Source organism: Anneissia japonica, unplaced genomic scaffold, assembly GCF_011630105.1.
Source record: "Anneissia japonica isolate Jap-2015-1 unplaced genomic scaffold, ASM1163010v1 scaffold11151_len745516_cov174, whole genome shotgun sequence".
Taxonomy (NCBI): domain Eukaryota; kingdom Metazoa; phylum Echinodermata; class Crinoidea; order Comatulida; family Comatulidae; genus Anneissia; species Anneissia japonica.
In genome coordinates this window covers 723,426-750,897 of record NW_022744950.1, presented here as the reverse complement: position 1 = coordinate 750,897, position 27,472 = coordinate 723,426, and the positions used below count along the sequence as shown (strand labels likewise).

Genomic DNA, 27,472 nt, shown 5'->3' with positions numbered 1-27,472 from the left:
ATTGGTGACGGAACTATTTTTTCTTATTTGGCTCCTGTTCATACATAAAATCTAACTGATTTCAGGTTTTTTTTAATATAATTTTTTTTTACGTCAGTTAACATAATCAGCCAGTTTCCGAAGGATGCGACATATCTAGGGATGCTTGTCTAAATGCATTAAGGCAGTATTAGTTTGTATTGAGACACAAAGTAAATTTAGCATGGACATCTCACAAACGAAATCATTAGTTTTTTAGCCAGCACTTAAAAATATCTCGAGCTACGGTACCACTTCTTGATTGGCTGTACCTCTATGCTGTGACAAAGCCTGTAGCATTTTTATCTACTACTGTATAAACCCGCACTGGTTCAACATCAAAATTATACGCACGGCTATAAAGTTTGCCAATGAGAATCTTTTAAAGACGCAGTACAGTAATCATAAAAATGACGTAACAGGGTGATTATATAACACGAATATGTGATTAAATATTAATATTTTGTAAACGAAATGCGAAATTATAAAACATATCGGTATCGACTTTTGCATATTTATTCATAAACTCCGTAGCTCTTAAATCTCTTCAACTTTATGTACACAGAAATATCTGTACAAAATATTTACAGCTCATTATTGGAAACTTAAGAAACAGTTGTCACTTACAAACATTGGCATGGTTTAAGCCCCGTTTTAATGAAATTCGATATTGACATTCCCAATTCAATCACTATACTGCGACCCAACGTTAAATCGGGATTCGTTACATAGCTAAATTGAATGGAATTAAGCCTGCCCCATGCATTAACCGTGTTTCCCTCACAGCTGTTGAGATTTTATGAAAACCAAGCTTTAAGCTACTTCGACAGCACTTATAAAATTGCATTCAGTCCATGTCATCTACAATTTCAGCTGTATACAACCTTTGCTATTTTTTTTCTTCTAAATAAGATCATGAGTCGGTAGATTAACGTTCCCATTCTTTCGAGAGGACGACGTCTGATTTAAGGCCTGTTTATACATGGAATCGTCCTAGTGAAAACACTTTTTCCCCTTATATTTTTTATACGAACAATTGCATTATATCGTTGCAAGTATAAACAAGCCTTTGCATAAGGCCCCAAAAAAGCCTAATCTATGGTGGCGGGCAGTATTGGCAAAAATACATATATATTTTTTACAGAGTACCTGAAAAATATATGAATGGTGACTGCATCACCGATTAGATCCTTTGTGTTGAAGTATTCCTTAGTGAAGTATTTGCAGCGATGCACATGTTTATTGATGGATGGATGGTGGACTCCTGGTGGTGACGATATTGATGATGATGATGAGGATTGTAATGATAGTGATGATAAAAATAACAATCTAAATACTATAGCTCCTATTACTAAAATCTAATCAATCCTTCCCAAAATTTATCACATATTTTCCTGTAATTCATGCAGTATTCAAGTAGTGGAAACATATACACAAGACAATTCTTATGGGAACAATCAATCAATTGATAGGTGCATTACAATTTTTTTCCTCAATAATCCGTGTTGGGTACATGCCATAAAGAAAGGCATGCATTGTTACATCACCATGCATAAACATTATCAGGATCTCAAAGACATTTAATTAGAAAAAGGCATATCTAGAACTGACGACCAAGTAAGCCACAGTGCACCCTCCAATTCGAAACCCCTCTAATTAAAGGCCACTTTTTAAAAAGTACCAACTAACAATCTTTTAACAACATTATCAGGATCTCAAAGACATTTAATTAGAAAAAGGCATATCTAGAACTGACGACCAAGTAAGCCACAGTGCACCCTCCAATTCGAAACCCCTCTAATTAAAGGCCACTTTTTAAAAAGTACCAACTAACAATCTTTTAACAAAGCTAACCATCAAGTGGATACCAAACACTGAGACCACCCCAGATGTTCAGGTGCCAAAGGTTGTCTTGAATTAGAGGGCAAACTCTACTACATGTTCTCTATTTTCTCATAGTGTTGCTCTTCAAATAGCAAAGATATATAGCAGTGGTGGCACCAGGACATGCCCGACGGAGGGGCTAAAGGCCCCGACGGGGGAGGGGGCTAGTGGAGCGAATTGAGTCTCACTTGGGTGGGGGCCGCCACGGATATTTGATGAATTATGGCGAATTTTTATTACTTATTTGATAGGCATCAAGTTACTATAATATGACTTCATGTAGGCTATGCTTTCTAATGTTGAAATCAGCTTCCAAAACCAAAACATTTTGAATGAAACAATAAACAAAGAGTATGCAATGTAGCCATCTAATTAAGTGAAATTCTGTATTTTGGGAATTTTGCTTGAAATCTGTCAACCACGCTTTCATGGTCAAGGTTGCTTCACCTATCACGATGTATTCAAACCATCATGAGGCTATCTAAATGAGCATTTGTCATAATTATTTTTAATTAGTCTCATTGAATTATTATTAATATTATTATTATTATTATTAATATTATTATTGTTATTGTTGTGATGAAAAGTAACACAAACAATAATGGTGGCTAAACGAATATTACATGTAAATATTTTTTTTTTTAATTTGTTTGTTCCCCGACAAAACCTATCGTCTTCCCCAACGGGGGAGGGGGTGTGCTTCCCCGACGGGATAGGCCTCCCTCTGGCGCCACCACTGATATATAGTATTGAAAACACTGAGAAAAACTTTTAACAATGGCAGTGTCAAAGTTGCCCACAGTGTAGATACCTACCATAAATAGAGGGGCCCAAGCAAGGACTTTCACTCTCAGATTTAAAAAGAAATGGCACTCTCAGATTTAAATTTGAATATTTAAAAATTTCTTTTAAAAGATAATTTTGAAAAATTGTGGGGGCCCCATGCCGGCTGGCCCCAGGTTGACTGGCCCCACTTCCGAATCTCCCACTGCACATTCTTCTATAATGTTAATGCATTAGTATTAAAATCTATACTTTGGAAAAAATACATAGGCATTTACTTAAAAAAATCACTCTCTCATTAATATAAACGTTTCCTGTGAACATTGTTACGAGGCAGGCTAAATATTAACTGCTTTTTTACTCCAGTGGACACACATACCGTCTGTAAGTAGATACCCATCTAGGGGACACTCATAACCCACCCTGATCATTCAACATTAATGGACACCGATACTAACCTCATATATTTCAACAAAATATTTATCAATTTATCAAGTCACTACACTTCTGTAGAAGATTTATATACAGACTAAAATAATAATAAACAATAAATAAGGTTTTCATGGCATTGATATAAATAACTGTAATAACTGTGCTTGAATTGGAAGATGGGCCACACACACAATCACCCCCACCATGGTTGGGGCTGAGGAGAAAAAAAAAGGTTAGGTCACCCCTAGATGCCAAAAAAATGGCACTATGAGGACAGTTGTCTTGGTTTATGAAAATAATTCCAATTATATTTCCTCTGACAGACCTTACAGCAACTCCCCAACAGTTGGGCTCGTGCCATGCTGGCACCATCCTCCCCTACTTAATTATACAGCATCAAGGGTCCAATATGATTTGCTTTCCCCTCCCCATGCCACGTCAAATTGGAGCATCAAAGATCCCATGATTGCTGAATGATATATTAATAACGTTAGTAATAACTGGTGTAGAAGATTTAATCGCCTCGTGTACTAGCTGAGTTCAATTACTTTTTGATGTAATAAAGAGGAAAAGCAGTCAACAGCCAAGCCCAAAAAACAACAGCTCCGAGCAAACCACATTTTAATTTTTGGGGGAGAAGGAGGACTTATTTACATTATATTAAAAAATGACAAATGGATAGAATAAACAAATAATTTAGTTTTTAGAAATGGCAGCAAGTAGTGTATCAAAGGTTAAGCTTTGTGCTGGTTCTTGTCATGAAGTAAACTGGACATCTTCTACATAGTCAAAGTTTCCACTTTGACTGAGCTGTGATGCTGATCTATCAGCAGTTAGATCATCAAACTGAAGAAGAGAAGAGGAAAAAAGATAACTTATGATATTCTTGATATAATGTACATAATTAGGCATTACATGGTTGGATACAAATCAAACATAAACAACAATGCACACATAATATTCACAACATTAATAATAACATTAACAAAAATAATGACAATAAAAATAATATAAAATAAATATATTATAGAATTACTGTATATGAAAAAAAAAATTAAATATACAAAAATATGAAATAAAACCACAAAAATTAATGGTTACAGTTGGTACCTTTTCTTGACTGCTGTTAAAAAAGTCAATATCATCTGACACATCCTCTGGTACTTCTAGGTCCTCAATAATACTATTAGCTTCAGAGCTTTTGTAGCTTCTTGGTCCTCCATGGCTTTGTGATTGACTGCGACTGCCTTGGGAACTAAAAAAATTAAGTAAATTTATTCGTTTCTTTATTTCTAATAATATCCACAAATTACGGTAGAGACTGATATGCTTGGGATTCACAAACTGCATATAAAATTTCAAAAGCGGAAAAAAAAGAAAACAATCAAAACAATTAGAAAATAGAACAAACAAAAAAAAGAAATGAGGATAAAGATACAGTTGGAAAACAAATCAAATGCTCATACAATCTCATCTTAAGTGTATTATCATTTCCTATTGTTTCTTTTAAAACAAATATCTTCTAGATATAATATTAGCCAAAGTTGTCTTAATACTGGCTTAATAATAACCAAGAAGGACAATTTTACTTTTGATATAATATTGTACCACTGTTGTCAGTGGTACAATATTATATCACATAGATTTAAATAAGAAGTACAATATTAAACCTGTCTCTTATACACATCTAGATGTGTATAAGAGACAGTATATATAGTGTATAAATTAATAAGTTATATATTTATGAAGCAAAAAGATAAATAAAATTATATTGCACTCTATCTACTTTACGTTTCCCTTCGCTATGAGCAAGCATATTGCTTGCATCTTTGTATACAAGGTTGTTTAAACTTCTTACACACATCTGTCATTTATATATTTGCATTATCTTAGTAGGAGGTATGCACCTATTTGGTGACAGTGGCTTTCCTGGCAAGAAGCAGGAGGCAGGTGGGCATGTGTGGCGCAACGTGTAAGGTGTTGGACTTCTGATCGTGAGATCGGGAGTTCAAGACCAACGCTCGTCGCATTGCTTGTGTCTTTGGGCAAGACACTTTACTTACGTTTGCCTCTCTTCCCCAAGAAGTATAAATGGGGGCGTAATGCTGTTAACCTGCTCATTGGTGACCCTGCTACGACTGTTGCAGTCAATAACAGCTATCAGAATCAATTATATGCGATTATTCGCTAAAGGAAGCTACATTAAAAAAAAATGTGTAGCTCTAGCTCCTGTGATTCTTACTAACGGACGAACGACATACAGGGATATAGAACAAATTATGTGGAATATAAAATGATGTCACGATTAACTGATAAACAATACTATGGTATATGACATTCATATACAATGGCTAGAGAGAGAGGGAAGCAGTTTGAGGTCCACCCTATATCCAGAAATAACAGAATTAAATTACCTTTGAAAATCGTCTTCATAATCATCATCATCATCATAGTCATCTTCTTGGGAATCATCTTTATTAGTATTGTAACTAAGTTTGCCAATTTCCTTATTAATATCATGTAGGTCCTTCCAATCTGGGCTAGATGCACCTGAAAATTAATTAAAAATAACTCAGTACAAATACAAATACAAAATCACTTTATTGCAATCATCAATATAAAAAGAGATTGAAGTTTAACATCAAAAATGGTTTCCCAAAAACACGATGAAACTCACAAAAGCCTCATGAAAAGAAAGTGAGGAGAACGGAAGTTTTGACTGTGCAGGGAAGGTTACCAATTTTGGAACAAACCATGATTGATTATAAATGTTTTTGATCGATTTGTGTTGACCTTCAGAATAGTAAATTGACGGGTCTTCTATTAGAAGACCCGTCAATTGTATTTTTGTACAAAAGGTTGGTATTTAGAATTGCAGGCTGTAGGTAATAAATGGTTTAATCTATGATTAGAATCCTTGATTTTGTTAAAGAAATCCCTACACAGTTGAACACGTCGCTCTTCCAATGTTGGCATTTCAAGCAGAGACCGAGCTCCATTATAACTAACACCAGGAAGAATACATTTAAGCACTCTTTTTTGGATCTGTTCCAGAACTTGGCTTTGTAGCTTAGTGATATTAGTACCCCACACTGGGGCTGCATATTCTAGAATAGGTTTAATAGTACTGATACAGAAATTAACAAGTTCTTCAGCGGAATTAAGACCAGCTCTACGAACTTGTTTTAAGAAGTACATTCTAGTATTGCATTTACTGATTATATAATCAATCTGGGGCTGCCAGGATAAATTATCTGATATGATAACACCAAGCAGTTTAAATTCTGAAACACGTTCCAGGATACATTCTCCAATACGGAGTGGGTAAATATCAGATTTGACTCTTTTACAGCTAATCGTGACATATTATTGTTATTTGTCATTCAATAATCTCATCAAGAATGGTTTGGAGCCCATTTACACCATCCTTGCCAATGCGCTTGTAGACAGTAATACCAATTATTAACACATGGAAATTCCAATAAAACATTTTGAAACAATCCCACAGTGGAATAATCATATATAAAATGTAATATATACAGTACTTAAAAAGTGAAACGTGGCACTCACTGCATAGTTCTATGGTAGTCAACCATTGCGCAATGAATCTAACTCCTCTCCCTGTGAACGCTAGACGACGTGACGCTGTCTGCTGGTTTTCGGTGGTCGTCTTAAACGGATCGTCATTCAAAAATGATCTGTGATCTGCGTTCTTTATAGAATGGTATCGGCGGATGACCATTGGGCAAAGTGACTACCTAGCTTTAGTGTAGTATTAAGGGATTGGATTTCAGTGCATGACAGATCAAGTTCAAAACCTGCTAATGTTGTCCTTGTTCGTATCTTTGGAGAGACTACCCTGCCCTTTGGATAGGATGTTAAGACATGGGTACTGAACAGAACTTATTACACTACTCACCAGTATGATACTGTCTCCTGGTGTACTGCACATGGTAGATGATGTCAGACCCCAGGGTTCTAATCATAAATTTCTATCAAATAAGGACACATATTATTATCTACATTTAATCAATATCAGTCTAATTTATGATCCAATTTGTTACCTCTGTTTCCCCCTAATCCAGACAATGGTGGCGCCCCAGTCAAGGAGCCCATGCCACTTCCACCAATGGGTGGAGCGTTTCCCAATGAGGTTAATCCATTCGGCTTAGTGGTGGGACTAGTTGGTGGTGTAGATGGTGGACTGTTGCTCTTCTTGGGTTGAGGAATACTGTGGACAAACAACAAGTTTAAAAGTCAATGTCATGTATATATGGACTCAAAGAAAAATCTTTGAAATGACCCCCCCCCCACTCTTCCTAAAGATACAATGGGTTTTTTAAAGTACAAACGAGCCAGATGTGTAAACTGGACCTCTATTTTAAGTCCTTATACGAAAAGACTTTTATTGGTACTACCAACTGAACCCTGGGTGGGGAGCAGCTTGAACCAGTGCCAATAGTAAGGCACCCCTGCTTACTGCTTGCCCACTTGACTTGCCAAAAGGATTATTTATCTGTCTGTTATTTGGCAAGGAAACTTGTTCCAATTTCTAATATAAATCTAGTAAGTAATAATAGTAATAGCAATATAGTATATTAATAGTAATATAATAGTAAGCCATTCAATTATTCAGTTCTATTGTTGATTGTTTTAGCTAAAGTCATGAAGTATAATAAGAAAAAACTTTTAACAAATAATCGATGTGGTAAGGGAATAAACATATTGTCACACCCTCTTATTGCCTCACCTAGTGGGTTTGGAATGTCTTGGTGACGTGTCAAAGAATGAGTCATCATTATCGTCACTTTCAAGGCTTGAGCCAGATAAAGATCTTGATTTGATACCATTCAATTTTTTCCCAGCACCATCATCCTTCATGTTGCTACTGTCTTTTGACTGCTCATCCTAGGGGAGAAAACCAATTACTGTATGATAAATATGAATGTACCCTAGCTACTACTACAGTTTTGAAAGATAAAGGGGCAAAGACAGCTTGGAAACAGTCAATTACAGATGTGAATCACCACACATCTAGCTGTCTGAGCCATGTGAATAGGGAATTGGGTGGAGCTTGCAAAGGGAGAAGGAAGCTGTGAAAGAAAAAAATGACTTATGAAGAAGGAGGAACTTGAGAAGGGAGAAATAACATGTGAAAGAAGACCTTATAAAAAAGGAAAGAACTTGTGAAGGGATAAATAAGTTTTTAAGGAAGGAAAATGTTAAAGAAGGAAGATCTCATGAAGAGGAAGGAATTTGTTAAGGAAGAACAATAGGAGGCTCTTTTGACTACACATAATTACTTAACAATAATAAACAATATTAATCTTACTAAACTGGCTGTCTTTATTGGACTACTGAAAGACTTCGGAGAACCCGGCAGAATTTCTGAGACATCATGCGACACAACACTTTTACAGAGAACAAAGAGGCGCTTGTACATTCCCAAAAACTCATCGAAGTCAATACCTGGAAGTGGAGACAAAGACCAAAACAATAGATTTCTAGTGGAAGCAGTCGGTACATTAGTTCTGATCATTAATTTATCAAAGATTTAATCGCTGCCTTACAGTATACTATGATGATGATAAATTTTTGAGAAAAACATATTGTCCCCGGGATTTGAACCCAAGGCCTTCCAATTACCATTCAGATACTGAGCTATGTGGATTTTCCTATAAAGACACGTTTTTCTCAAGGTATTGTGTAATGATTATTATAAAAGCACATTACAATAACTCTGGTATGCACCGGCGTAGCTAGATGCGAATGGGCCCCAGTGCTAGATTAATGGGGAGACACCTCCACTAGTGATAAATAATATACAGGATATCATAAGTAGTAATTTCTTTCACACAACAAACATACACATCATGTAATATATAAACTAAGTCTCATTATGAGGTTTAGGAAGTGGATGTTTTTGTTTTTAATCATTTGATAGAATTTGAACCCAGAATCCTGGGATTTGAAGACAAGCACTTACCACTACTGAAATCACGATCACCTGATTTGAACTCATCATTCACATATCTTTCCAACATATTTCTAAAAAAGAGTAAATGGTTATATAATAATAATAATAATAATAATAATAATAATAATAATAATAATATTAATAGATTAGAGTCTTAAGGGGCTTGAAGCGTGGAACACAGCACAGAGAGTAGCCATTTCTTCTTCCTAAGGGTCTATTTTGTGCCTGAACCACCGGTTCTCAGCTTGGTAACTATGGGGCTGTATGGTCCAGTACACCGGGTTAACCTGGTACTTATCTCAAGAGATGTACATGAGCCAATTAAGTATACTGGGCCTACAGTTTATAGTCCTAATCCGAGAAGACCTAAACACCTCCAGAACCCTAGGCAAGTGTGCCATACGAAACCAGGGCTGATTATGGTTGTAGGTTGCAGTAGCTCGGTCATTAGATACATTAATTACAATGTCACATAATTGTCCCAACTCGTAATTTAAAATTCTTTTAATAATCATATCATGGTTTTCTATGTGTTATTTTTTAATATTTGTTATAATTCAGTATATGAAACTAATTTTCTTTTTATTTAACTTATTCTGAGTTCTTTCTCTTCAAACATTTATTTTAATTTTCAAGATTTTTCTTATGTTGGCAATATATCACTTACTGTTCAGAGCATAAAACACTTACCGGTGAAAATGTGGAAATATGTCAATGAAAAGGTTTCTTAATTCATCTTTGTCAATGGTTCCATTTTTATCCTAAAAAACAAACAAAATAGCATTATTTTCATAAACAATGGGAATTCAACAAATTGCAAATAATTACAATGAATGTATTTATTTCATACAATCAACAAGTTTTATTGTATATTTAATGTAGAGAGAGAACATTTCAACTAGGTAAAACTCAAATTTCATTTAATTAGAAACTACAGTACACAGAAAATTTATTAAATAACATAATCATAAAACTTTTCTGTCCTCAACATGCAACATTGACAATGAATCTCGTTTTCCTGCCAATGCATAAACATATACACTGAAATAACAAACAATTACATAATAATCAAAACATGCAAAGACAAATTCTTGCCAGTCACAGTACCTGCTTCATTTGTAAGAAGAGACGAAAGCTTGATTTCCATACTGTACAAGCGCTACACTGTCAGTACAGCGTTTGCACTGCTATCCTCGCTCTGATTTAACTGACCAATCAGCATCGCCAAAGAGTCAGCGATAGCGAGTTGCAATTTTTATGAAAACAAGGCTAGACATATGTTCCTAGAAATTATTTTATTTCCAATCAGATTTGCGAACATGCAATAAATGGTCCTAATCTTACACATCAACATCTGTTATGATATTTTAAATAAGATAGTGAATTTTAATGATGATATCAATGATCAAATAATTTCATTTTAGTCTTCTAGAATTAAATTGCAAATCGGTTCATTTGGTTTTGGCCCAAAATACAGGGCCCTAGAGTGTAACAAAGCATTTGCACTGATCAGCTTACCAATGGTAAATGCAAAATACATAAATTACTTAAATTTAAATATTATTATAATAAACTACAACTAAAAAAAATATAAAGATTGTGATTAGGTTTAAGATCCACCTGCCTACTATAAACTGGTCTCTCGAAATAAAATGAAAATAGAAATGAAAGAAATCAAAATAGTTTTGATGTATGTTTCATATGATAATAAATCAAAAATGAAATGAAATATAAAGAATTGATGAATTATAAATACCTTATCATAATATTCAAACTTTTTATGCGCATCAGAAACTTGCTTTGATGTCAAATCCTTAAAAGAAAAATGATAATTTGATATAATTACTAAACAAAGTAACACATTCGGAAATTATATGGATCTGCTCGGCTTAGTCTGTCATCTTCATGTTTTTTGATTTCAGGATGAAATGTTCGTAAGAGATTTTCTTTAAATCTTTGAATTATTTTTATTGACTTTCTCATGTCATTAACTGTATTGTGTAGCTTTCATATTTTTCAACAATAATATAATAAAATGATAATAATAATAATAATATAACAACAAATATTTATATTTATAATTATAATAATATTAACTACAATAATATTAGAAATAATGTCAACAATAATAGTAACAACAGCAACAATAATGATGATAATTATAATGAATAATATCAACAATAATAGTGACAATAGCAACAATAATGATGATAATTACAATTAATAATCAACAATAATAGTAACAACAGCAACAATAATGATGATAATTACAATTAATAATCAACAATAATAGTAACAACAGCAACAATAGTGATGATAATTACAATTAATAATCAACAATAATAGTGACAACAGCAACAATAATGATGATAATTACAATTAATAATCAACAATAATAGTAACAGCAACAATAATGATGATAATTACAATGAATAATATCAACAATAATAGTGACAATAGCAACAATAATAATATTGAAAGGAACAACAACGAAACATGAAAACAACATGAAAAATATAGTAAAATTTTTGGGACTCTAGCAAACATCCCAAACCACAACATTTGGCAGAATGCATAATTTCGCATCACATGTAGTGTTAATAGCAACACATACATATATAGTGGCAAAATATAACAAATTTAATGCTGCATGGAGGGATGAGTGTGGCCAAGGTCAAAACTTGATTATTAATATTTATTTCACATAAAAAACCACAAATAAAAATGACTTGCTTTTTGTTTTACTGTACCACCCCTAAATAATGGTGGGTGTTTTTATATTATTATTATTATTATTATTATCATCATATGACGAGATTAACACATGAAATATAATAACATCACATGATAGGATTATATAAATCAAATGATGACATCACATGATGAAATCACATGAGATACATGATCACATAAGATCAATTAATAAGATCAAAGTTATTAAGCATAGATCACATGGGATATTATTATTATTATTATTATTATTATTATTATTATTATTATTATTATTATGTATTCAGGCAAAAGATATAATATACAAAATAAAATACAAATCAAAAACATGAGATCACCTAATGGGATTATATGAGATCACAAGAAAAGATCCTATGGTGGGATCAGTGATTATGTGATGAGATCATGGGATTACTGTACATGAGATTGCAAGATGTCATAACATGATGTGACACTATGAACACAAGATGATTCAAATGAAAAGTGAAAAAATATATTATTGACAATCAGTGCATTAAAAAAATGAAATATTTCATTTTTTATTCAATTTCTGTACTAATGAAAATTCTTATTATTCATCTAATCACTGTAATACAACAATAAACAATAATGGTTGGTCACTGTTGTGTTGGCCACAATATTCAAAGTTGAATGAATTCTGATATACTGTATATTCTAATACATTTACCATCATAATTTTTAAATAAAATTCTAAATAGCTATTTAACAACTGAACTCCTATTTTCTAATTTTATCCAATCGAAAAAGCTGTAATCACCAACCAATCAGAAAAGCTATATCAAATATGTCAGCACAACACAAGTATAAAATCTATCAAGATGTCTGAAATTCACATTGGCCATTTAAATTGAAAAAATTATAATCTTCAATAATGATTTAAAATTGAAATTGGTTTAACAAAAAAATTGGTCATGACATCGTAACTTTGAGAGGATTTTCATCAAACAACAGAGCAGCGAAAAATTAAGCTACGTTAATGCTTCATTAGGGAGATTTTGCAACTTTACGAAAACAATAACAAATACGTCATTATCATTATCGTCATTCGCGCCTCATGCATTCGTGACAATATACTGTACAAGCTGAATAGGATCCTTGATCCATGCAAAAGACATGAATTGCTTACGCTGTGACACATATGCTACTCTAGGGGAAGGATTATCTGAAAAATTGATGACGTAACCGTATGTGTTATCGTTTTCGTAAGCTTGGGAAAACTCCCTATTATTAGTTTTAAATTCATTCATTCTCATAGCTGCTGTAAAGCAAGGACAAACAGTGTTTACAGTATAAAGCAGTGGTGACGTATCTATGGCAGAGCGTGGGGGCGCACTCCCCTCTAAAAAAAGAGCTTGCGTACCCAGGCATCTACATAGGAAATTAGCTGAGCTAAAAAAATTATGCTCAAGAAGTAAAAAATCCTCGTCAATCACATTATCTTTTGGCAGCTAGTTCCACCCCCTCCTTTAATGAACAAGCCCCTCCACTTAACCTCTGTGCCCCCATCTCGCTCCCACTTCAATATTTCTAGATACACCACTGTTATAAAGTGCAGTGTTGCATGTGATGTGCCATTCTCAAAGCTACTGTTCTCACCGAATGTGGTGTGATGGGACACCTCTAAAACACGAAAAGTGCAAATGGAAAAAAAAAAAAAAAAAAAAAATAGAAAAAAAAAAAAAAAAAAATTTTAAATAGGTAACAAAAATAATGTGTTTATTAATGAATCTTATAATATGCATTAAAGTAACAAAAATTTAAATTCTACAACTAACGCACAATCTGTGGATGACATACAAGTTTGATGCTATGAATTCTAGTAAACAAGCAGAAAACTATTAAACCAATTCACAGAAAAACATTCTAAAAAATAGATTAATATCTAATATAAATCAAATAAATAAAAAGCTATACAATTTGTTGGTGGTCTAATGTAAATCAACAGGTTTGAATGATATGTCCGCTAATTATATGCTTGTAAATTGATCAAAACTGAAAACAAAATGGAATGTAATGATTACCTTTGGTAGGATAATTTCCTGAAGAAAGTAAATAAATAAAAAATGTCAGAATATTTTGGTTATGTTTATATTCAGAATGCAAGTTGCGTGGTATTAATTTCTTATGGCAGGTAAGCCTGAGCAGAACAAATTTTAAGCGAAATTGTTTATTAATCTAAAATTATAATAAATATATTGTTATCTTCATTAATTTGTCAAAAATATTAGAACTGCACTTCCCAAGTAAAAAACAGTAAATCTCCCCATGCCCCAGCGCTCATATGTGCTGGAGCTTATCCCCAGTTTTAAGTAGCTTGAAGCGGATAAGAGTGTGATTCTTCCCCTGGGAGGGACACTGGTCCACTGCAGGCTACTCCTATCTTATCAGAGGCCTTACTCCCAGCAATTTGCTGGTACCTATTGATAAAGCCTCAGGGAAATAGATTTCACCATTACCCTCATGTGCAGTCAATATTTGTATACTATTCACAATAATACATTTGAATCACCAAATACCTCAACACTTGTAACATCTTTGCTCCTTGACACTGGCTCTTTGGAAATCTTTTTCAGCAGCTCACATATCAGGGGCCTTGCTCTGCTCTTCTCGTTGTCGCTAAGATCAAGTGTTTTTGCTAACTTTTCCCTTCCTTCATACTTATCAGACTGAAAGACAGAATAAAGAAAGACATCAAATTAGAACAAAGCCTGCACCACTGAGCTACAGTAAGCTGCTCTCTTGATGATTCAATGATTATTATAGTTATAGATTGCGATGACCAAAGGGAGTGGTAAGAGAGCTTGCAAAAAATAGACCTTTCAAGAGTGTCAATCAAACTTACTAATAGATTTGAAAACATGCAATAAATGGTCCTAATCTTACACATCAACATCTGTTATGATATTTTAAATAAGATAGTGAATTTTAATGATGATATCAATGATCAAATAATTTCATTTTAGTCTTCTAGAATTAAATTGCAAATCGGTTCATTTGGTTTTAGAACAAAATACAGGGCCCTAGAGTGTAACAACGCATTTGCACTGATCAGCTTACCAACTGTCTCTTATACACATCTAGATGTGTATAAGAGACAGCTACAGTACACAGAAAATTTATTAAATAACATAATCATAAAACTTTTCTGTCCTCAACATGCAACATTGATAATAAATCTCGTTTTCCTGCCAATGCATAAACATATACACTAAAATAACAACAAACAATTGCATAATAATCAAAACATGCAAAGACAAATTCTTGCCAGTCACACCTGCTTCATTTGTGTGAAGAGACGAAAGCTTGATTTCCATACTGTACAAGCGCTACACTGTCAGTACAGCGTTTCCAGTGCTATCCTCGCACTGATTCAACTGACCAATCAGCATCGCCAAAGAGTCAGCGATAGCGAGTTGCAATTTTTATGGAAACAAGGCTAGACATATGTTCCTAGAAATTTATTTTATTTCCAATCAGATTTGAAAACATGCAATAAATGGTCCTAATCTTACACATCAACATCTGTTATGATATTTTAAATAAGATAGTGAATTTTAATGATGATATCAATGATCAAATAATTTCATTTTAGTCTTCTAGAATTAAATTGCAAATCGGTTCATTTGGTTTTAGAACAAAATACAGGGCCCTAGAGTGTAACAACGCATTTGCACTGATCAGCTTACCAACTGTCTCTTATACACATCTAGATGTGTATAAGAGACAGCTACAGTACACAGAAAATTTATTAAATAACATAATCATAAAACTTTTCTGTCCTCAACATGCAACATTGATAATAAATCTCGTTTTCCTGCCAATGCATAAACATATACACTAAAATAACAACAAACAATTGCATAATAATCAAAACATGCAAAGACAAATTCTTGCCAGTCACACCTGCTTCATTTGTGTGAAGAGACGAAAGCTTGATTTCCATACTGTACAAGCGCTACACTGTCAGTACAGCGTTTCCAGTGCTATCCTCGCACTGATTCAACTGACCAATCAGCATCGCCAAAGAGTCAGCGATAGCGAGTTGCAATTTTTATGGAAACAAGGCTAGACATATGTTCCTAGAAATTTATTTTATTTCCAATCAGATTTGAAAACATGCAATAAATGGTCCTAATCTTACACATCAACATCTGTTATGATATTTTAAATAAGATAGTGAATTTTAATGATGATATCAATGATCAAATAATTTCATTTTAGTCTTCTAGAATTAAATTGCAAATCGGTTCATTTGGTTTTAGAACAAAATACAGGGCCCTAGAGTGTAACAACGCATTTGCACTGATCAGCTTACCAACTGTCTCTTATACACATCTAGATGTGTATAAGAGACAGCTACAGTACACAGAAAATTTATTAAATAACATAATCATAAAACTTTTCTGTCCTCAACATGCAACATTGATAATAAATCTCGTTTTCCTGCCAATGCATAAACATATACACTAAAATAACAACAAACAATTGCATAATAATCAAAACATGCAAAGACAAATTCTTGCCAGTCACACCTGCTTCATTTGTGTGAAGAGACGAAAGCTTGATTTCCATACTGTACAAGCGCTACACTGTCAGTACAGCGTTTCCAGTGCTATCCTCGCACTGATTCAACTGACCAATCAGCATCGCCAAAGAGTCAGCGATAGCGAGTTGCAATTTTTATGGAAACAAGGCTAGACATATGTTCCTAGAAATTTATTTTATTTCCAATCAGATTTGAAAACATGCAATAAATGGTCCTAATCTTACACATCAACATCTGTTATGATATTTTAAATAAGATAGTGAATTTTAATGATGATATCAATGATCAAATAATTTCATTTTAGTCTTCTAGAATTAAATTGCAAATCGGTTCATTTGGTTTTAGAACAAAATACAGGGCCCTAGAGTGTAACAACGCATTTGCACTGATCAGCTTACCAACTGTCTCTTATACACATCTAGATGTGTATAAGAGACAGCTACAGTACACAGAAAATTTATTAAATAACATAATCATAAAACTTTTCTGTCCTCAACATGCAACATTGATAATAAATCTCGTTTTCCTGCCAATGCATAAACATATACACTAAAATAACAACAAACAATTGCATAATAATCAAAACATGCAAAGACAAATTCTTGCCAGTCACACCTGCTTCATTTGTGTGAAGAGACGAAAGCTTGATTTCCATACTGTACAAGCGCTACACTGTCAGTACAGCGTTTCCAGTGCTATCCTCGCACTGATTCAACTGACCAATCAGCATCGCCAAAGAGTCAGCGATAGCGAGTTGCAATTTTTATGGAAACAAGGCTAGACATATGTTCCTAGAAATTTATTTTATTTCCAATCAGATTTGAAAACATGCAATAAATGGTCCTAATCTTACACATCAACATCTGTTATGATATTTTAAATAAGATAGTGAATTTTAATGATGATATCAATGATCAAATAATTTCATTTTAGTCTTCTAGAATTAAATTGCAAATCGGTTCATTTGGTTTTAGAACAAAATACAGGGCCCTAGAGTGTAACAACGCATTTGCACTGATCAGCTTACCAACTGTCTCTTATACACATCTAGATGTGTATAAGAGACAGCTACAGTACACAGAAAATTTATTAAATAACATAATCATAAAACTTTTCTGTCCTCAACATGCAACATTGATAATAAATCTCGTTTTCCTGCCAATGCATAAACATATACACTAAAATAACAACAAACAATTGCATAATAATCAAAACATGCAAAGACAAATTCTTGCCAGTCACACCTGCTTCATTTGTGTGAAGAGACGAAAGCTTGATTTCCATACTGTACAAGCGCTACACTGTCAGTACAGCGTTTCCACTGCTATCCTCGCTCTGATTCAACTGACCAATCAGCATCGCCAAAGAGTCAGCTATAGCGAGTTGCAATTTTTATGGAAATAAGGCTAGACATATGTTCCTAGAAATTTATTTTATTTCCAATCAGATTTGCAAACATGCAATAAATGGTCCTAATCTTACACATCAACATCTGTTATGATATTTTAAATAAGATAGTGAATTTTAATAATGATATCAATGATCAAATAATTTCATTTTAGTCTTCTAGAATTAAATTGCAAATCGGTTCATTTGGTTTTAGACCAAAATACAGGGCCCTAGAGTGTAACAACGCATTTGCACTGATCAGCTTACCAATGGTAAATGCAAAATACATAAATTACTTAAATTTAAATATTATTATAATAAACTACAACTAAAAAAATTATAAAGATTGTGATTAGATTTAAGATCCACCTGCCTACTATAAACTGGTCTCTCGAAATAAAATGAAAATAGAAATGAAAGAAATAAAAATAGTTTTGATGTATGTTTCATATGATAATAAATCAAAAATGAAATGAAATATGAAGAATTGATGAAATATAAGGAATTGATGAATTATAAATACCTTATCATAATATTCAAACTTTTTATGTGCATCAGAAACTTGCTTTGATGTCAAATCCTTAAAAGAAAAATGATATTTTGATATAATTACTTAACAAAGTAACACATTCGGAAATTATATGGATCTGCTCTGCTTAGTCTGTCATCTTCAGGTTTGTTGATTTCAGGATGAAATGTTCGTAAGAGATTTTCTTTAAATAAAATAAATATTTTTATTGACTTTCTCATGTCATTAACTCTATTGTGTAGCTTTCATATTTTTCAACAATAATATAATAAAATAATAATATAACAACAAATATTTATATTTATAATTATAATATTAACTACAATAATATTAGAAATAATGTCAACAATAATAGTAACAACAGCAACAATAATGATGATAATTACAATGAATAATATCAACAATAATAGTGACAATAGCAACAATAATGATGATAATTACAATAATCAACAATAATAGTAACCACAGCAACAATAATGATGATGATTACAATTAATAATCAACAATAATAGTAACAACAGCAACAATAATGATGATAATTACAAATAATCAACAATAATAGTAACAGCAGCAACAATAATAATGATAATTACAATTAATAATCAACAATAATAGTAACAACAGCAACAATAATGATGATAATTACAATTAATAATCAACAATAATAGTAACAACAGCAACAATAATGATGATAATTACAATGAATAATATCAACAATAATAGTGACAATAGCAACAATAATAATATTGAAAAGAACAACAACGAAACATGAAAACAACATGAAAAATATAGTAAAATTCTTGGGACTCTAGCAAACATCCCAAACCACAACATTTGGCAGAATGCATAACTTCACATCATATGTAGTGTTAATAGCAACACATAGTGGCAAAATATAACAAATTTAATGCTGCATGGAGGGATGAGTGTGGCCAAGGTCAAAACTTGATTATTAATATTTATTTCACATGCAAAATCACAAATAAAAATGACTTGCTTTTTGTATTACTGTACCACCACTAAATAATGGTGGGTGTTTTTATATTATTATTATTATTATTATTATTATTATTATTATTATTATTATTATTATTATTATTATTATTATTATTATTATTATCATCATATGACAAGATTAACACATGAAATATAATAACATCACATGATAGGATTATATAAATCAAATGATGACATCAAATGATGAAATCACATGAGATACATGATCACATAAGATCAATTTAATAAGATCAAAGTTATGAAGCATAGATCACATGGGATATTATTATTATTATTATTATTATTATTATTATTATTATTATTATTATTATTATGTATTCAGGCAAAAGATATAATATACAAAATATAATACAAATCAAAAACATGAGATCACCTAATGGGATTATACGAGATCACAAGAAAAGATCCTATGGTGGGATCAGTGATTATGTGATGAGATCATGGGATTACTGTACATGAGATTGCAAGATGTCATAACATGATGTGACACTATGAACACAAGATGATTCAAATGAAAAGTGAAAAAAATATATTATTGACAATCAGTGCATTAAAAAAATGAAATATTTCATTCTTTATTCAATTTCTGTACTAATGAAAATTCTTATTATTCATCTAATCACTGTAATACAACAATAAACAATAATGGTTGGTCACTGTTGTGTTGGCCACAATATTCAAAGTTGAATGAATTCTGATATATATTCTAATACATTTACCATCATAATTTTAAAATAAAATTCTAAATAGCTATTTAACAACTGAACTCCTATTTTCTAATTTTATCCAATCGAAAAAGCTGTAATCACCAACCAATAAGAAAAGCTGTATCAAATACGTCAGCACAACACAAGTATAAAATCTGTCAAGATGTCTGAAATTCACATTGGCCATTTAAATTGAAAAAATTATAATCTTCAATAATGATTTAAAATTAAAATTGGTTTAACCAAAAAATTGGTCATGACATCGTCACTTTGAGAGGATTTTCATCAAACAACAGAGCAGCGAAAAATTAAGCTACGTTAATGCTTCATTAGGGAGATTTTGCAACTTTACGAAAACGATAACAAATACGTCATTATCATTATCGTCATTCGCGCCTCAAGCATTCGTGACAATATACTGTACAAGGTGAATATGATCCTTGATCCATGCAAACGACATGAATTGCTTACGCTGTGAAATATATGCTACTCTAGGTGAAGGATTATCTGAAAAATTGATGACGTAACCGTATATGTTATCATTTTCTTAAGCTTGGGAAAACTCCCTATTATTAGTTTTAAATTCATTCATTCTCATAAGCTGCTGTAAAGCAAGGACAAACAGTGTTTACAGTATAAAGCAGTGGTGACGTATCTATGGCAGAGCGTGGGGGCGCACTCCCCTCTAAAAAAAGAGCTTGTGTACCCAGGCATCTACACAGGAAATTAACTGAGTTAAAAAAATTATGCTCAAGTATTAAAAAATCATCGTCAATCACATTATCTTTTGGCAGCTAGTTCCACCCCCTCCTTTAATGAACAAGCCCCTCCACTTAACCTCTGTGCCCCAATCTCGCTCCCACTTCAATATTTCTAGATACACCACTGTTATAAAGTGCAGTGTTGCATGTGATGTGCCATTCTCAAAGCTAATGTTCTCACCGAATGTGGTGCGATGGAACACCTCTAAAACAAGAAAAGTGCAAATGGAAAAAAAAAAAAACAAACTTTAAAATAGGTAACACAAAAATAATGTGTTTATTAATGAATCTTATAACATGCTTTAAAGTAACAAAAATTTAAATTCTACAACTAACGCACAATCTGTGAATGACATACAAGTTTGATGCTATGAATTCTAGTAAACAAGCAGAAAACTATTAAACCAATTCACAGAAAAACATTCTAAAAAATAGATTAATATATAGAATTAATATCTAATATAAATCAAATAAATAAAAAGCTATACAATTTGCTGGTGGTCTAATGTAAATCAACAGGTTTGAATGATATGTCCGCTAATTATATGCTTGTAAATTGATCAAAACTGAAAACAAAATGGAATGTAATGATTACCTTTGGTAGGATAATTTCCTGAAGAAAGTAAATAAAAAGTCAGAATATTTTGGTTATGTTTATATTCAGAATGCAAGTTGCGTGGTATTAATTTCTTATGGCAGGTAAGCCTGAGCAGAACAAATTGTAAGCGAAATTGTTTATTAATCTAAAATTATAATAAATATATTGTTATCTTCATTAATTTGTCAAAAATATTAGAACTGCACTTCCCAAGTAAAAAACAGTAAATCTCCCCATGCCCCAGGGCTCATATGTGCTGGAGCTTATCCCCAGTTTTAAGTAGCTTGAAGCGGATAAGAGTGTGATTCTTCCCCTGGGAGGGACACTGGTCCACTGCAGGCTACTCCTATCTTATCAGAGGCCTTACTCCCATCAATTTGCTGGTACTTATTGATAAAGCCTCAGGGAAATAGATTTCACCATTACCCTCATGAGCAGTCAATATTTGTATACTATTCACAATAATACATTTGAATCACCAAATACCTCAACATTTGTAACATCTTTGCTCCTTGACACTGGCTCTTTGGAAATCTTTTTCAGCAGCTCACATATCAGGGGCCTTGCTCTGCTCTTCTCGTTGTCGCTAAGATCAAGTGTTTTTGCTAATTTTTCCCTTCCTTCATACTTATCAGACTGAAAGACAGAATAAAGAAAGACATCAAATTAGAACAAAGCCTGCACCATCCATTCCACAGATTTTGTTGAAGACTATTATACTAGGATTGAAATGGATTGGATTTATTGGGTGTACAGTAAACACCAAGGATAACCCACGAAAGTCTAGAAGAAAACTTATTTACAGTGGGGTCCTTCTGGTGGTGATTGGGCAGTACTCTGGGAGAAATTTCCCTACTCTTTTCCGAAGAATGTACTGCGTTCTTTAACGTGCACATGGGCCATAATGCACATGGAACCAACGGCTTAAACATCTCATCCAAAAGACGGTGCACTTGTAACTTGTATTTCAGCCCTCTAGCTGAAACACAAGGAGAGGCAGCGATGGGAATTGAACCAGGGACCTAGATCTCCACGGTTCAGCGCACACACAATGGGCTACCAACAGATTAGCCGACTGAGCTAAGCTGCTCTTTCACTGAGCTACAGTAAGCTGCTCTCTTGATGATTCAATGATTATTATGGTTATAGATTGCGATGACCAAAGGGAGTGGTAAGAGAGCTTGCAAAAAATAGACCTTTCAAGAGTGTCAATCAAACTTACTAATGACCAATTAGAACACTGTCGTTTTGTGGGACCTTAGCAACAACATTCAAGGGGCGGGGCTTAGTGGAAAGGTCAACTGTTGCAGAAAGGAATCTACTATTAAAAAGAACAGTGTAAACCATGCTTGCATGGACTAATAACATAATAAAACTAGAGTTTAATCACTCCATGGAGTACATACAGGTACTGTAACTCTGCTCCGTTCTGAATACTGAATAATATGCTCAAAGGGTATGTTTTCAAAGTTATGGTCTTGTCGTTTGATGTTTTTAGCCCAAAATTTGATTACCACTTCCTTAGATAAATATATATCACTCTACCAAATTTTTATGATGATCCATTCATTACGTTTTGCATAATCTTGTTGAAGGGCAGATAGACAAACAAATAGCAAAGGTCCAAATCATTCTTGGTGGAGTTAAAAATGATGATGACAATGTTGATGAGGACAATGTTGATGATGACAATGTTGATGATGAATGAAATTAAGTGCATACTATATTAGCTATATTACTAAAAGGGTTAAAAGAATAAAGTGAAAACCTAAAAAAGAAAACTCTTAGCCCACAATTTAAGCCAATATTATGATGGAGAATATGATGACATATTTATGGTAAATACTACATGTATGATGGTAAATGCGAATGACAAATATGATAAGTTTGCAAACTATTCTAAAGTGACGACGACACCGTCATACTTACAAAATTGGTTTCAGGATTAAACACCGCAACAGTGAAGTCAAGGTTGAAGTAGTCCAGGAATTCATATACAAGTGCAGCTGCTGTTTGGCCTAGAAAAAATTAAAGTCAGATAGATATCATTAGCGGAGACTGAAGGGCCCAAAAAAATATTGGCATAAAAATAAAATATGTAACCTCTCAGACACCATCCTGTAAAGTAAGGCCTGCATGGGGAACATATACTCCACGCAAAAAATTGACCTAGAAATCCGTCCACACAAAAAAAGGATTTTCCTGCAGATTTTGCCAAATATTAGGCTTTGGGGGTTGACCTAATCTTAATATATAAACAATGTATTATGCAGTAAATATGATTCTGTGCACCTATTTTCCTAGTGATTTTCTGCACAAATTTGAGCTGGTTTTTGCGGTATCATCTGCACAATTAAAAAACTTTACAGTATGATGGCTCAGACCCACTTAATATCGTGTACATTTTAATGTATTTTGTACAGAATATTTAAACTTTTTAATTAAAGTGAGTCACTGTGACATTTAAATTTTCACAGTCAGTCTATATACAGTTTAATAATAATTCTCTTACCTTCTTTTGATACCAGGAATTTCTTTAATTCTTGGTTGACAAACGGTGTCTTATTGCGTACCTTGTCTTGTTCTTCCAAAGCAAGAAATACACTGGCACGAATTTCTGCCTGTAGTACAGTAAATGTAAAGTTTTGAAGATTTATGTTAATTTTTAAAATTTTAATTATTTAAAGCCTTTTTACACACAGGACTCCTATAAACAGAAACTGTACTTTAAATTGTATTCATTTGAACTACAGTTTTTGAACCAGAGCCTTCGCAGACTTCAACGTTACTATGCAGAGTACTAATGAAGTTACATGACTGAAATTTTATAGTATTTCAACTTGAAAACACATTTTGGTTGATTGTTGTGTTATGCTGCAGGAAGTGAATATGTTTAATCAATATGTCAACTGTGATACTTTGTTACCATGGACTGTTTTTAACTTTTGCAGGAACATATCCAGCCCCCCACCCCCCCCACATTTTTGTACACAGTATTTTAAAGCTTCTTCTTGTTAGCCAATACAAATTCTTTCCTTGGATCACTCAAAATGAATACTTCACATGTAGGCCTAATACTGTATGTAAATATGCATTGGCACACGTTACTGTATATGGTAATTATAACACAAAGCATAACATTTTTACACAAATTACAAATACAAATAAAACAGGGTTTTTTATAACTCATTTTGCTGACCACCTACGCTACAGTACATGTATGTGATAGTCAACTCTAGGGATGACATGTCACTTTTATTTGGAATTACAAATTTAAAAAAAAAAACATTGAGTTTTGTAACTACAAGCGCCGCGGTAGATATTAATCCAGTGGAATATTCACAATTTCATTAAAAAAAAGTTGAAAATAAAATTAGAAGCAAGCCATCGCTCGAATTTTTTTTATTTAGTGATCAACAAAAGTAAACAGTTTGGGTCAAGTTCGGGTAAAAATGTCTATTTAAAAATAATTTACAGTAATACATCAATATTTTATAGGCTGTAAGCGCGGTGCATTCTTATGGTCACAAATTCAAGATAAGTGAACGTGCGTAAATCGGAAAAAATGACATTTTATTAACTCAAATATTCAACCAATTTTTGTCATCTAAACTGTAGATTACTCACATCAGTGTGTTCTTTCCATTGAAATAATGTGAAACTATATTTAATTTGAAGTCAATTGAAGGATATAATTTTTGTGTGCTCCTAGCTTCCCTAGCCCCACCACCTTGTTTCCTGAATCTGTCACTGAAAAACCATTTCATACTGTTGCCTTTTCGGAATCAATTAGACCTCACACTATCAAAAATGTCTGAGCCGACCTTAAATTCTCCGAGGTCAGCAGTCTCAGCAATTTCTTACTACCTACAGTAGGCCTATATAGTATAAACTACGATTTTTCCGAACGCTCGACTTTATATCGTCATCTACAGATCGTGATTTTGTTAATTTCTCTATTAAATCAATATATTGCTGGTGAAAGAATTGTTGTACTTGTATTAATTTAATAGTGTAGTATAAATACGTATGTTTCACATAAGAAAATAAATAAATAAATGTCGTTTTAGCGATCGCTTTATCGTTATCTTTAGCATGGGAAATATCACTTTCATAAAAGCTACGATCGTACCATCACAGGCTGCTTCAAAACTGCCCATGCATGTCCATGCGCATACCCAGAACGATCTATCTGGGATTTTCCACACATGTACACAACACATGTACTTGTCAGTAGTGAAGTGACGATGCGATCGTGATTGCATTTAAATGGACAGTAGGATTATAGGCCTACAATACTGTATGTTGAATTTGGTTTTTAGATAATAAACAACATTTTAAATATGATAATAACTGTAAAATGAAGACAAATAATAGATTTCGATAAGCATTATGATCTACAGTACGTGGCTTCAATTGGGCGATGTTTTAGGTCTTGGCTGCCTAGCGTCATTTCTACCTAGGCCTAGCTTACGGAATGACTACAGTAGGCCTGCTAGGCGATTGTACACACATCGTATTACGTACTGACTGTATGCCTATTAGAAATAGTTAATGTACAAACAAATCTGTTTTACGAACTAGTAAATTCCTTGGTTTGATGAAGTACATGAAATTTAGTGTCTACTAACACTATAGCGTGTTTCATTTCAGTCAAAGTTTTGACTTTCCAAGCAGTTTTTGAAGCAAAGAAATTTAGGCCTAGGAACAGGTCGGCAAAAAATTGCCGTCCTGTAGCAATTCTGGCTCGGCAATATGGTCGGCAACTGCTGATTGCCGGACGTGAAATTCATGATGGGCTGCAAACTAACACCTAGGCAGAGAGCCTAGCTTAAACTAAGCTATATAGTTACAAAACCTATAGGGGGCGCTGTTCATCGGCGAAACAAACATCGTGATAGAAAATAGTGCCCCGACGGAGATAGGATACTCTATGTATTAATTGAGTATTTCGTGAAAGAATATCACAATTTGGCCAAATTACTTCCAGACAACTCTTCAGAAATAAATTCCCAACCTAGCAATGGGTTTTTCAAGCGTGTGATTCGATTGAGTATAAGTTTTTTGTTTACAACAAATGTTTCATCGTTTTTTTAAGAAGAAAAAGAAACCTTCGTTTTTTAGTTAACATGTTTGTTTTATACAGGTTTTAATATATAAAGGTAGGCAAGTTAAAAATAATACATTTGTAGCGCCCATTAAAATATATGGTCTAAATTATGATGTATTCTATTGTACTGGAGCTAGGCTTCGCTCGTACGGGTTGAGGGCGCCCTTGTGAATTTTACCGCGGCTACACGCGGGGTAAACAATGCTTTTCCTGCTGGCTACAGTGGTGTCTGAGCCCTATAATTAGGCGTAGATTAGGAGATAAATGCAATATATTTTACATAGAATCTATCAGTTGATAATAATTATGAAATCTAAAATAATTACATACCAAATTTTAATCATTAGTATTATTTTAGATGAATAATCAAGAGTTAAAAAGCTTCTTTTTAAACACATAATTATACTGTAAGGGACACGTTTCTTGTATAATAAAAATAAAAGGAATTAACTCCAGCAAAAAATGTACTTATATTGTAATATCTCCGCTAATACTGGTCCGATTTAAAATAATGTGAGACAATTCTAATTTTTATGTTTCTAGTTAACTAGGCCCTAGACCTAGGGTCTATATCAATAAAGTAGGTACGACACGTCTGCCTGTAGGACAAGAGTATCTGAAGGAGTGGTCGTTTGATGTGAGGCCTACTTAGGCATAGGCCTACGTGCCTGACCTTGGCCCTAGTAGGCCTAGGCTTAGGCCTACGTACGTACAGAGTCTGAGTCTGACTGAGATGGTTAGTTAGGCTAGGGCCTAGGCTAGAGGAGGAGTAGATTAAATACACTACCACAATCATCGATATTTGTTGTCATATATTAACACTTTGCATATCAATTACAACATAAAATAAATATAAGTATATAATACCCTTATTTTGCCAAGAACACCATTGTTTTCAAGTGTTTGGGCTACCAAGTCCCGCAATTCTGTATCTTCATCGGCAGACATTTTGTATTAATTCAGCGCCCTC

The 27,472-nt window shown here is 33.2% G+C and overlaps 1 protein-coding gene across 8 annotated transcripts; it reads right to left on the bottom strand.

Annotated features, from left to right (window-relative positions):
- Nucleotides 1–2,521: 2,521 nt before the first annotated feature.
- On the bottom strand, nucleotides 2,522–27,472 carry LOC117119748 (FGFR1 oncogene partner-like). 8 transcript variants are annotated; one of them, XM_033264608.1, is made up of 15 exons: nucleotides 27,370–27,472; nucleotides 23,905–24,013; nucleotides 23,322–23,410; nucleotides 21,879–22,028; nucleotides 21,390–21,407; nucleotides 20,976–20,999; nucleotides 10,851–10,907; nucleotides 9,785–9,855; nucleotides 9,104–9,165; nucleotides 8,450–8,586; nucleotides 7,868–8,025; nucleotides 7,182–7,348; nucleotides 5,532–5,667; nucleotides 4,228–4,372; nucleotides 2,522–3,963 (listed from the first exon to the last, which is right to left on the bottom strand). In XM_033264608.1, the coding sequence occupies exons 1-15, from the start codon at nucleotides 27,448–27,450 to the stop codon at nucleotides 3,874–3,876; spliced, it is 1,494 nt and encodes a 497-aa protein (XP_033120499.1). In that variant the 5' UTR covers nucleotides 27,451–27,472; the 3' UTR covers nucleotides 2,522–3,873. The 8 variants fall into 8 exon arrangements, with proteins under 8 accessions (XP_033120499.1, XP_033120500.1, XP_033120501.1 ...); XM_033264609.1 differs by lacking the exons at nucleotides 10,851–10,907; nucleotides 20,976–20,999 and adding an exon at nucleotides 18,304–18,360; XM_033264610.1 differs by lacking the exon at nucleotides 20,976–20,999.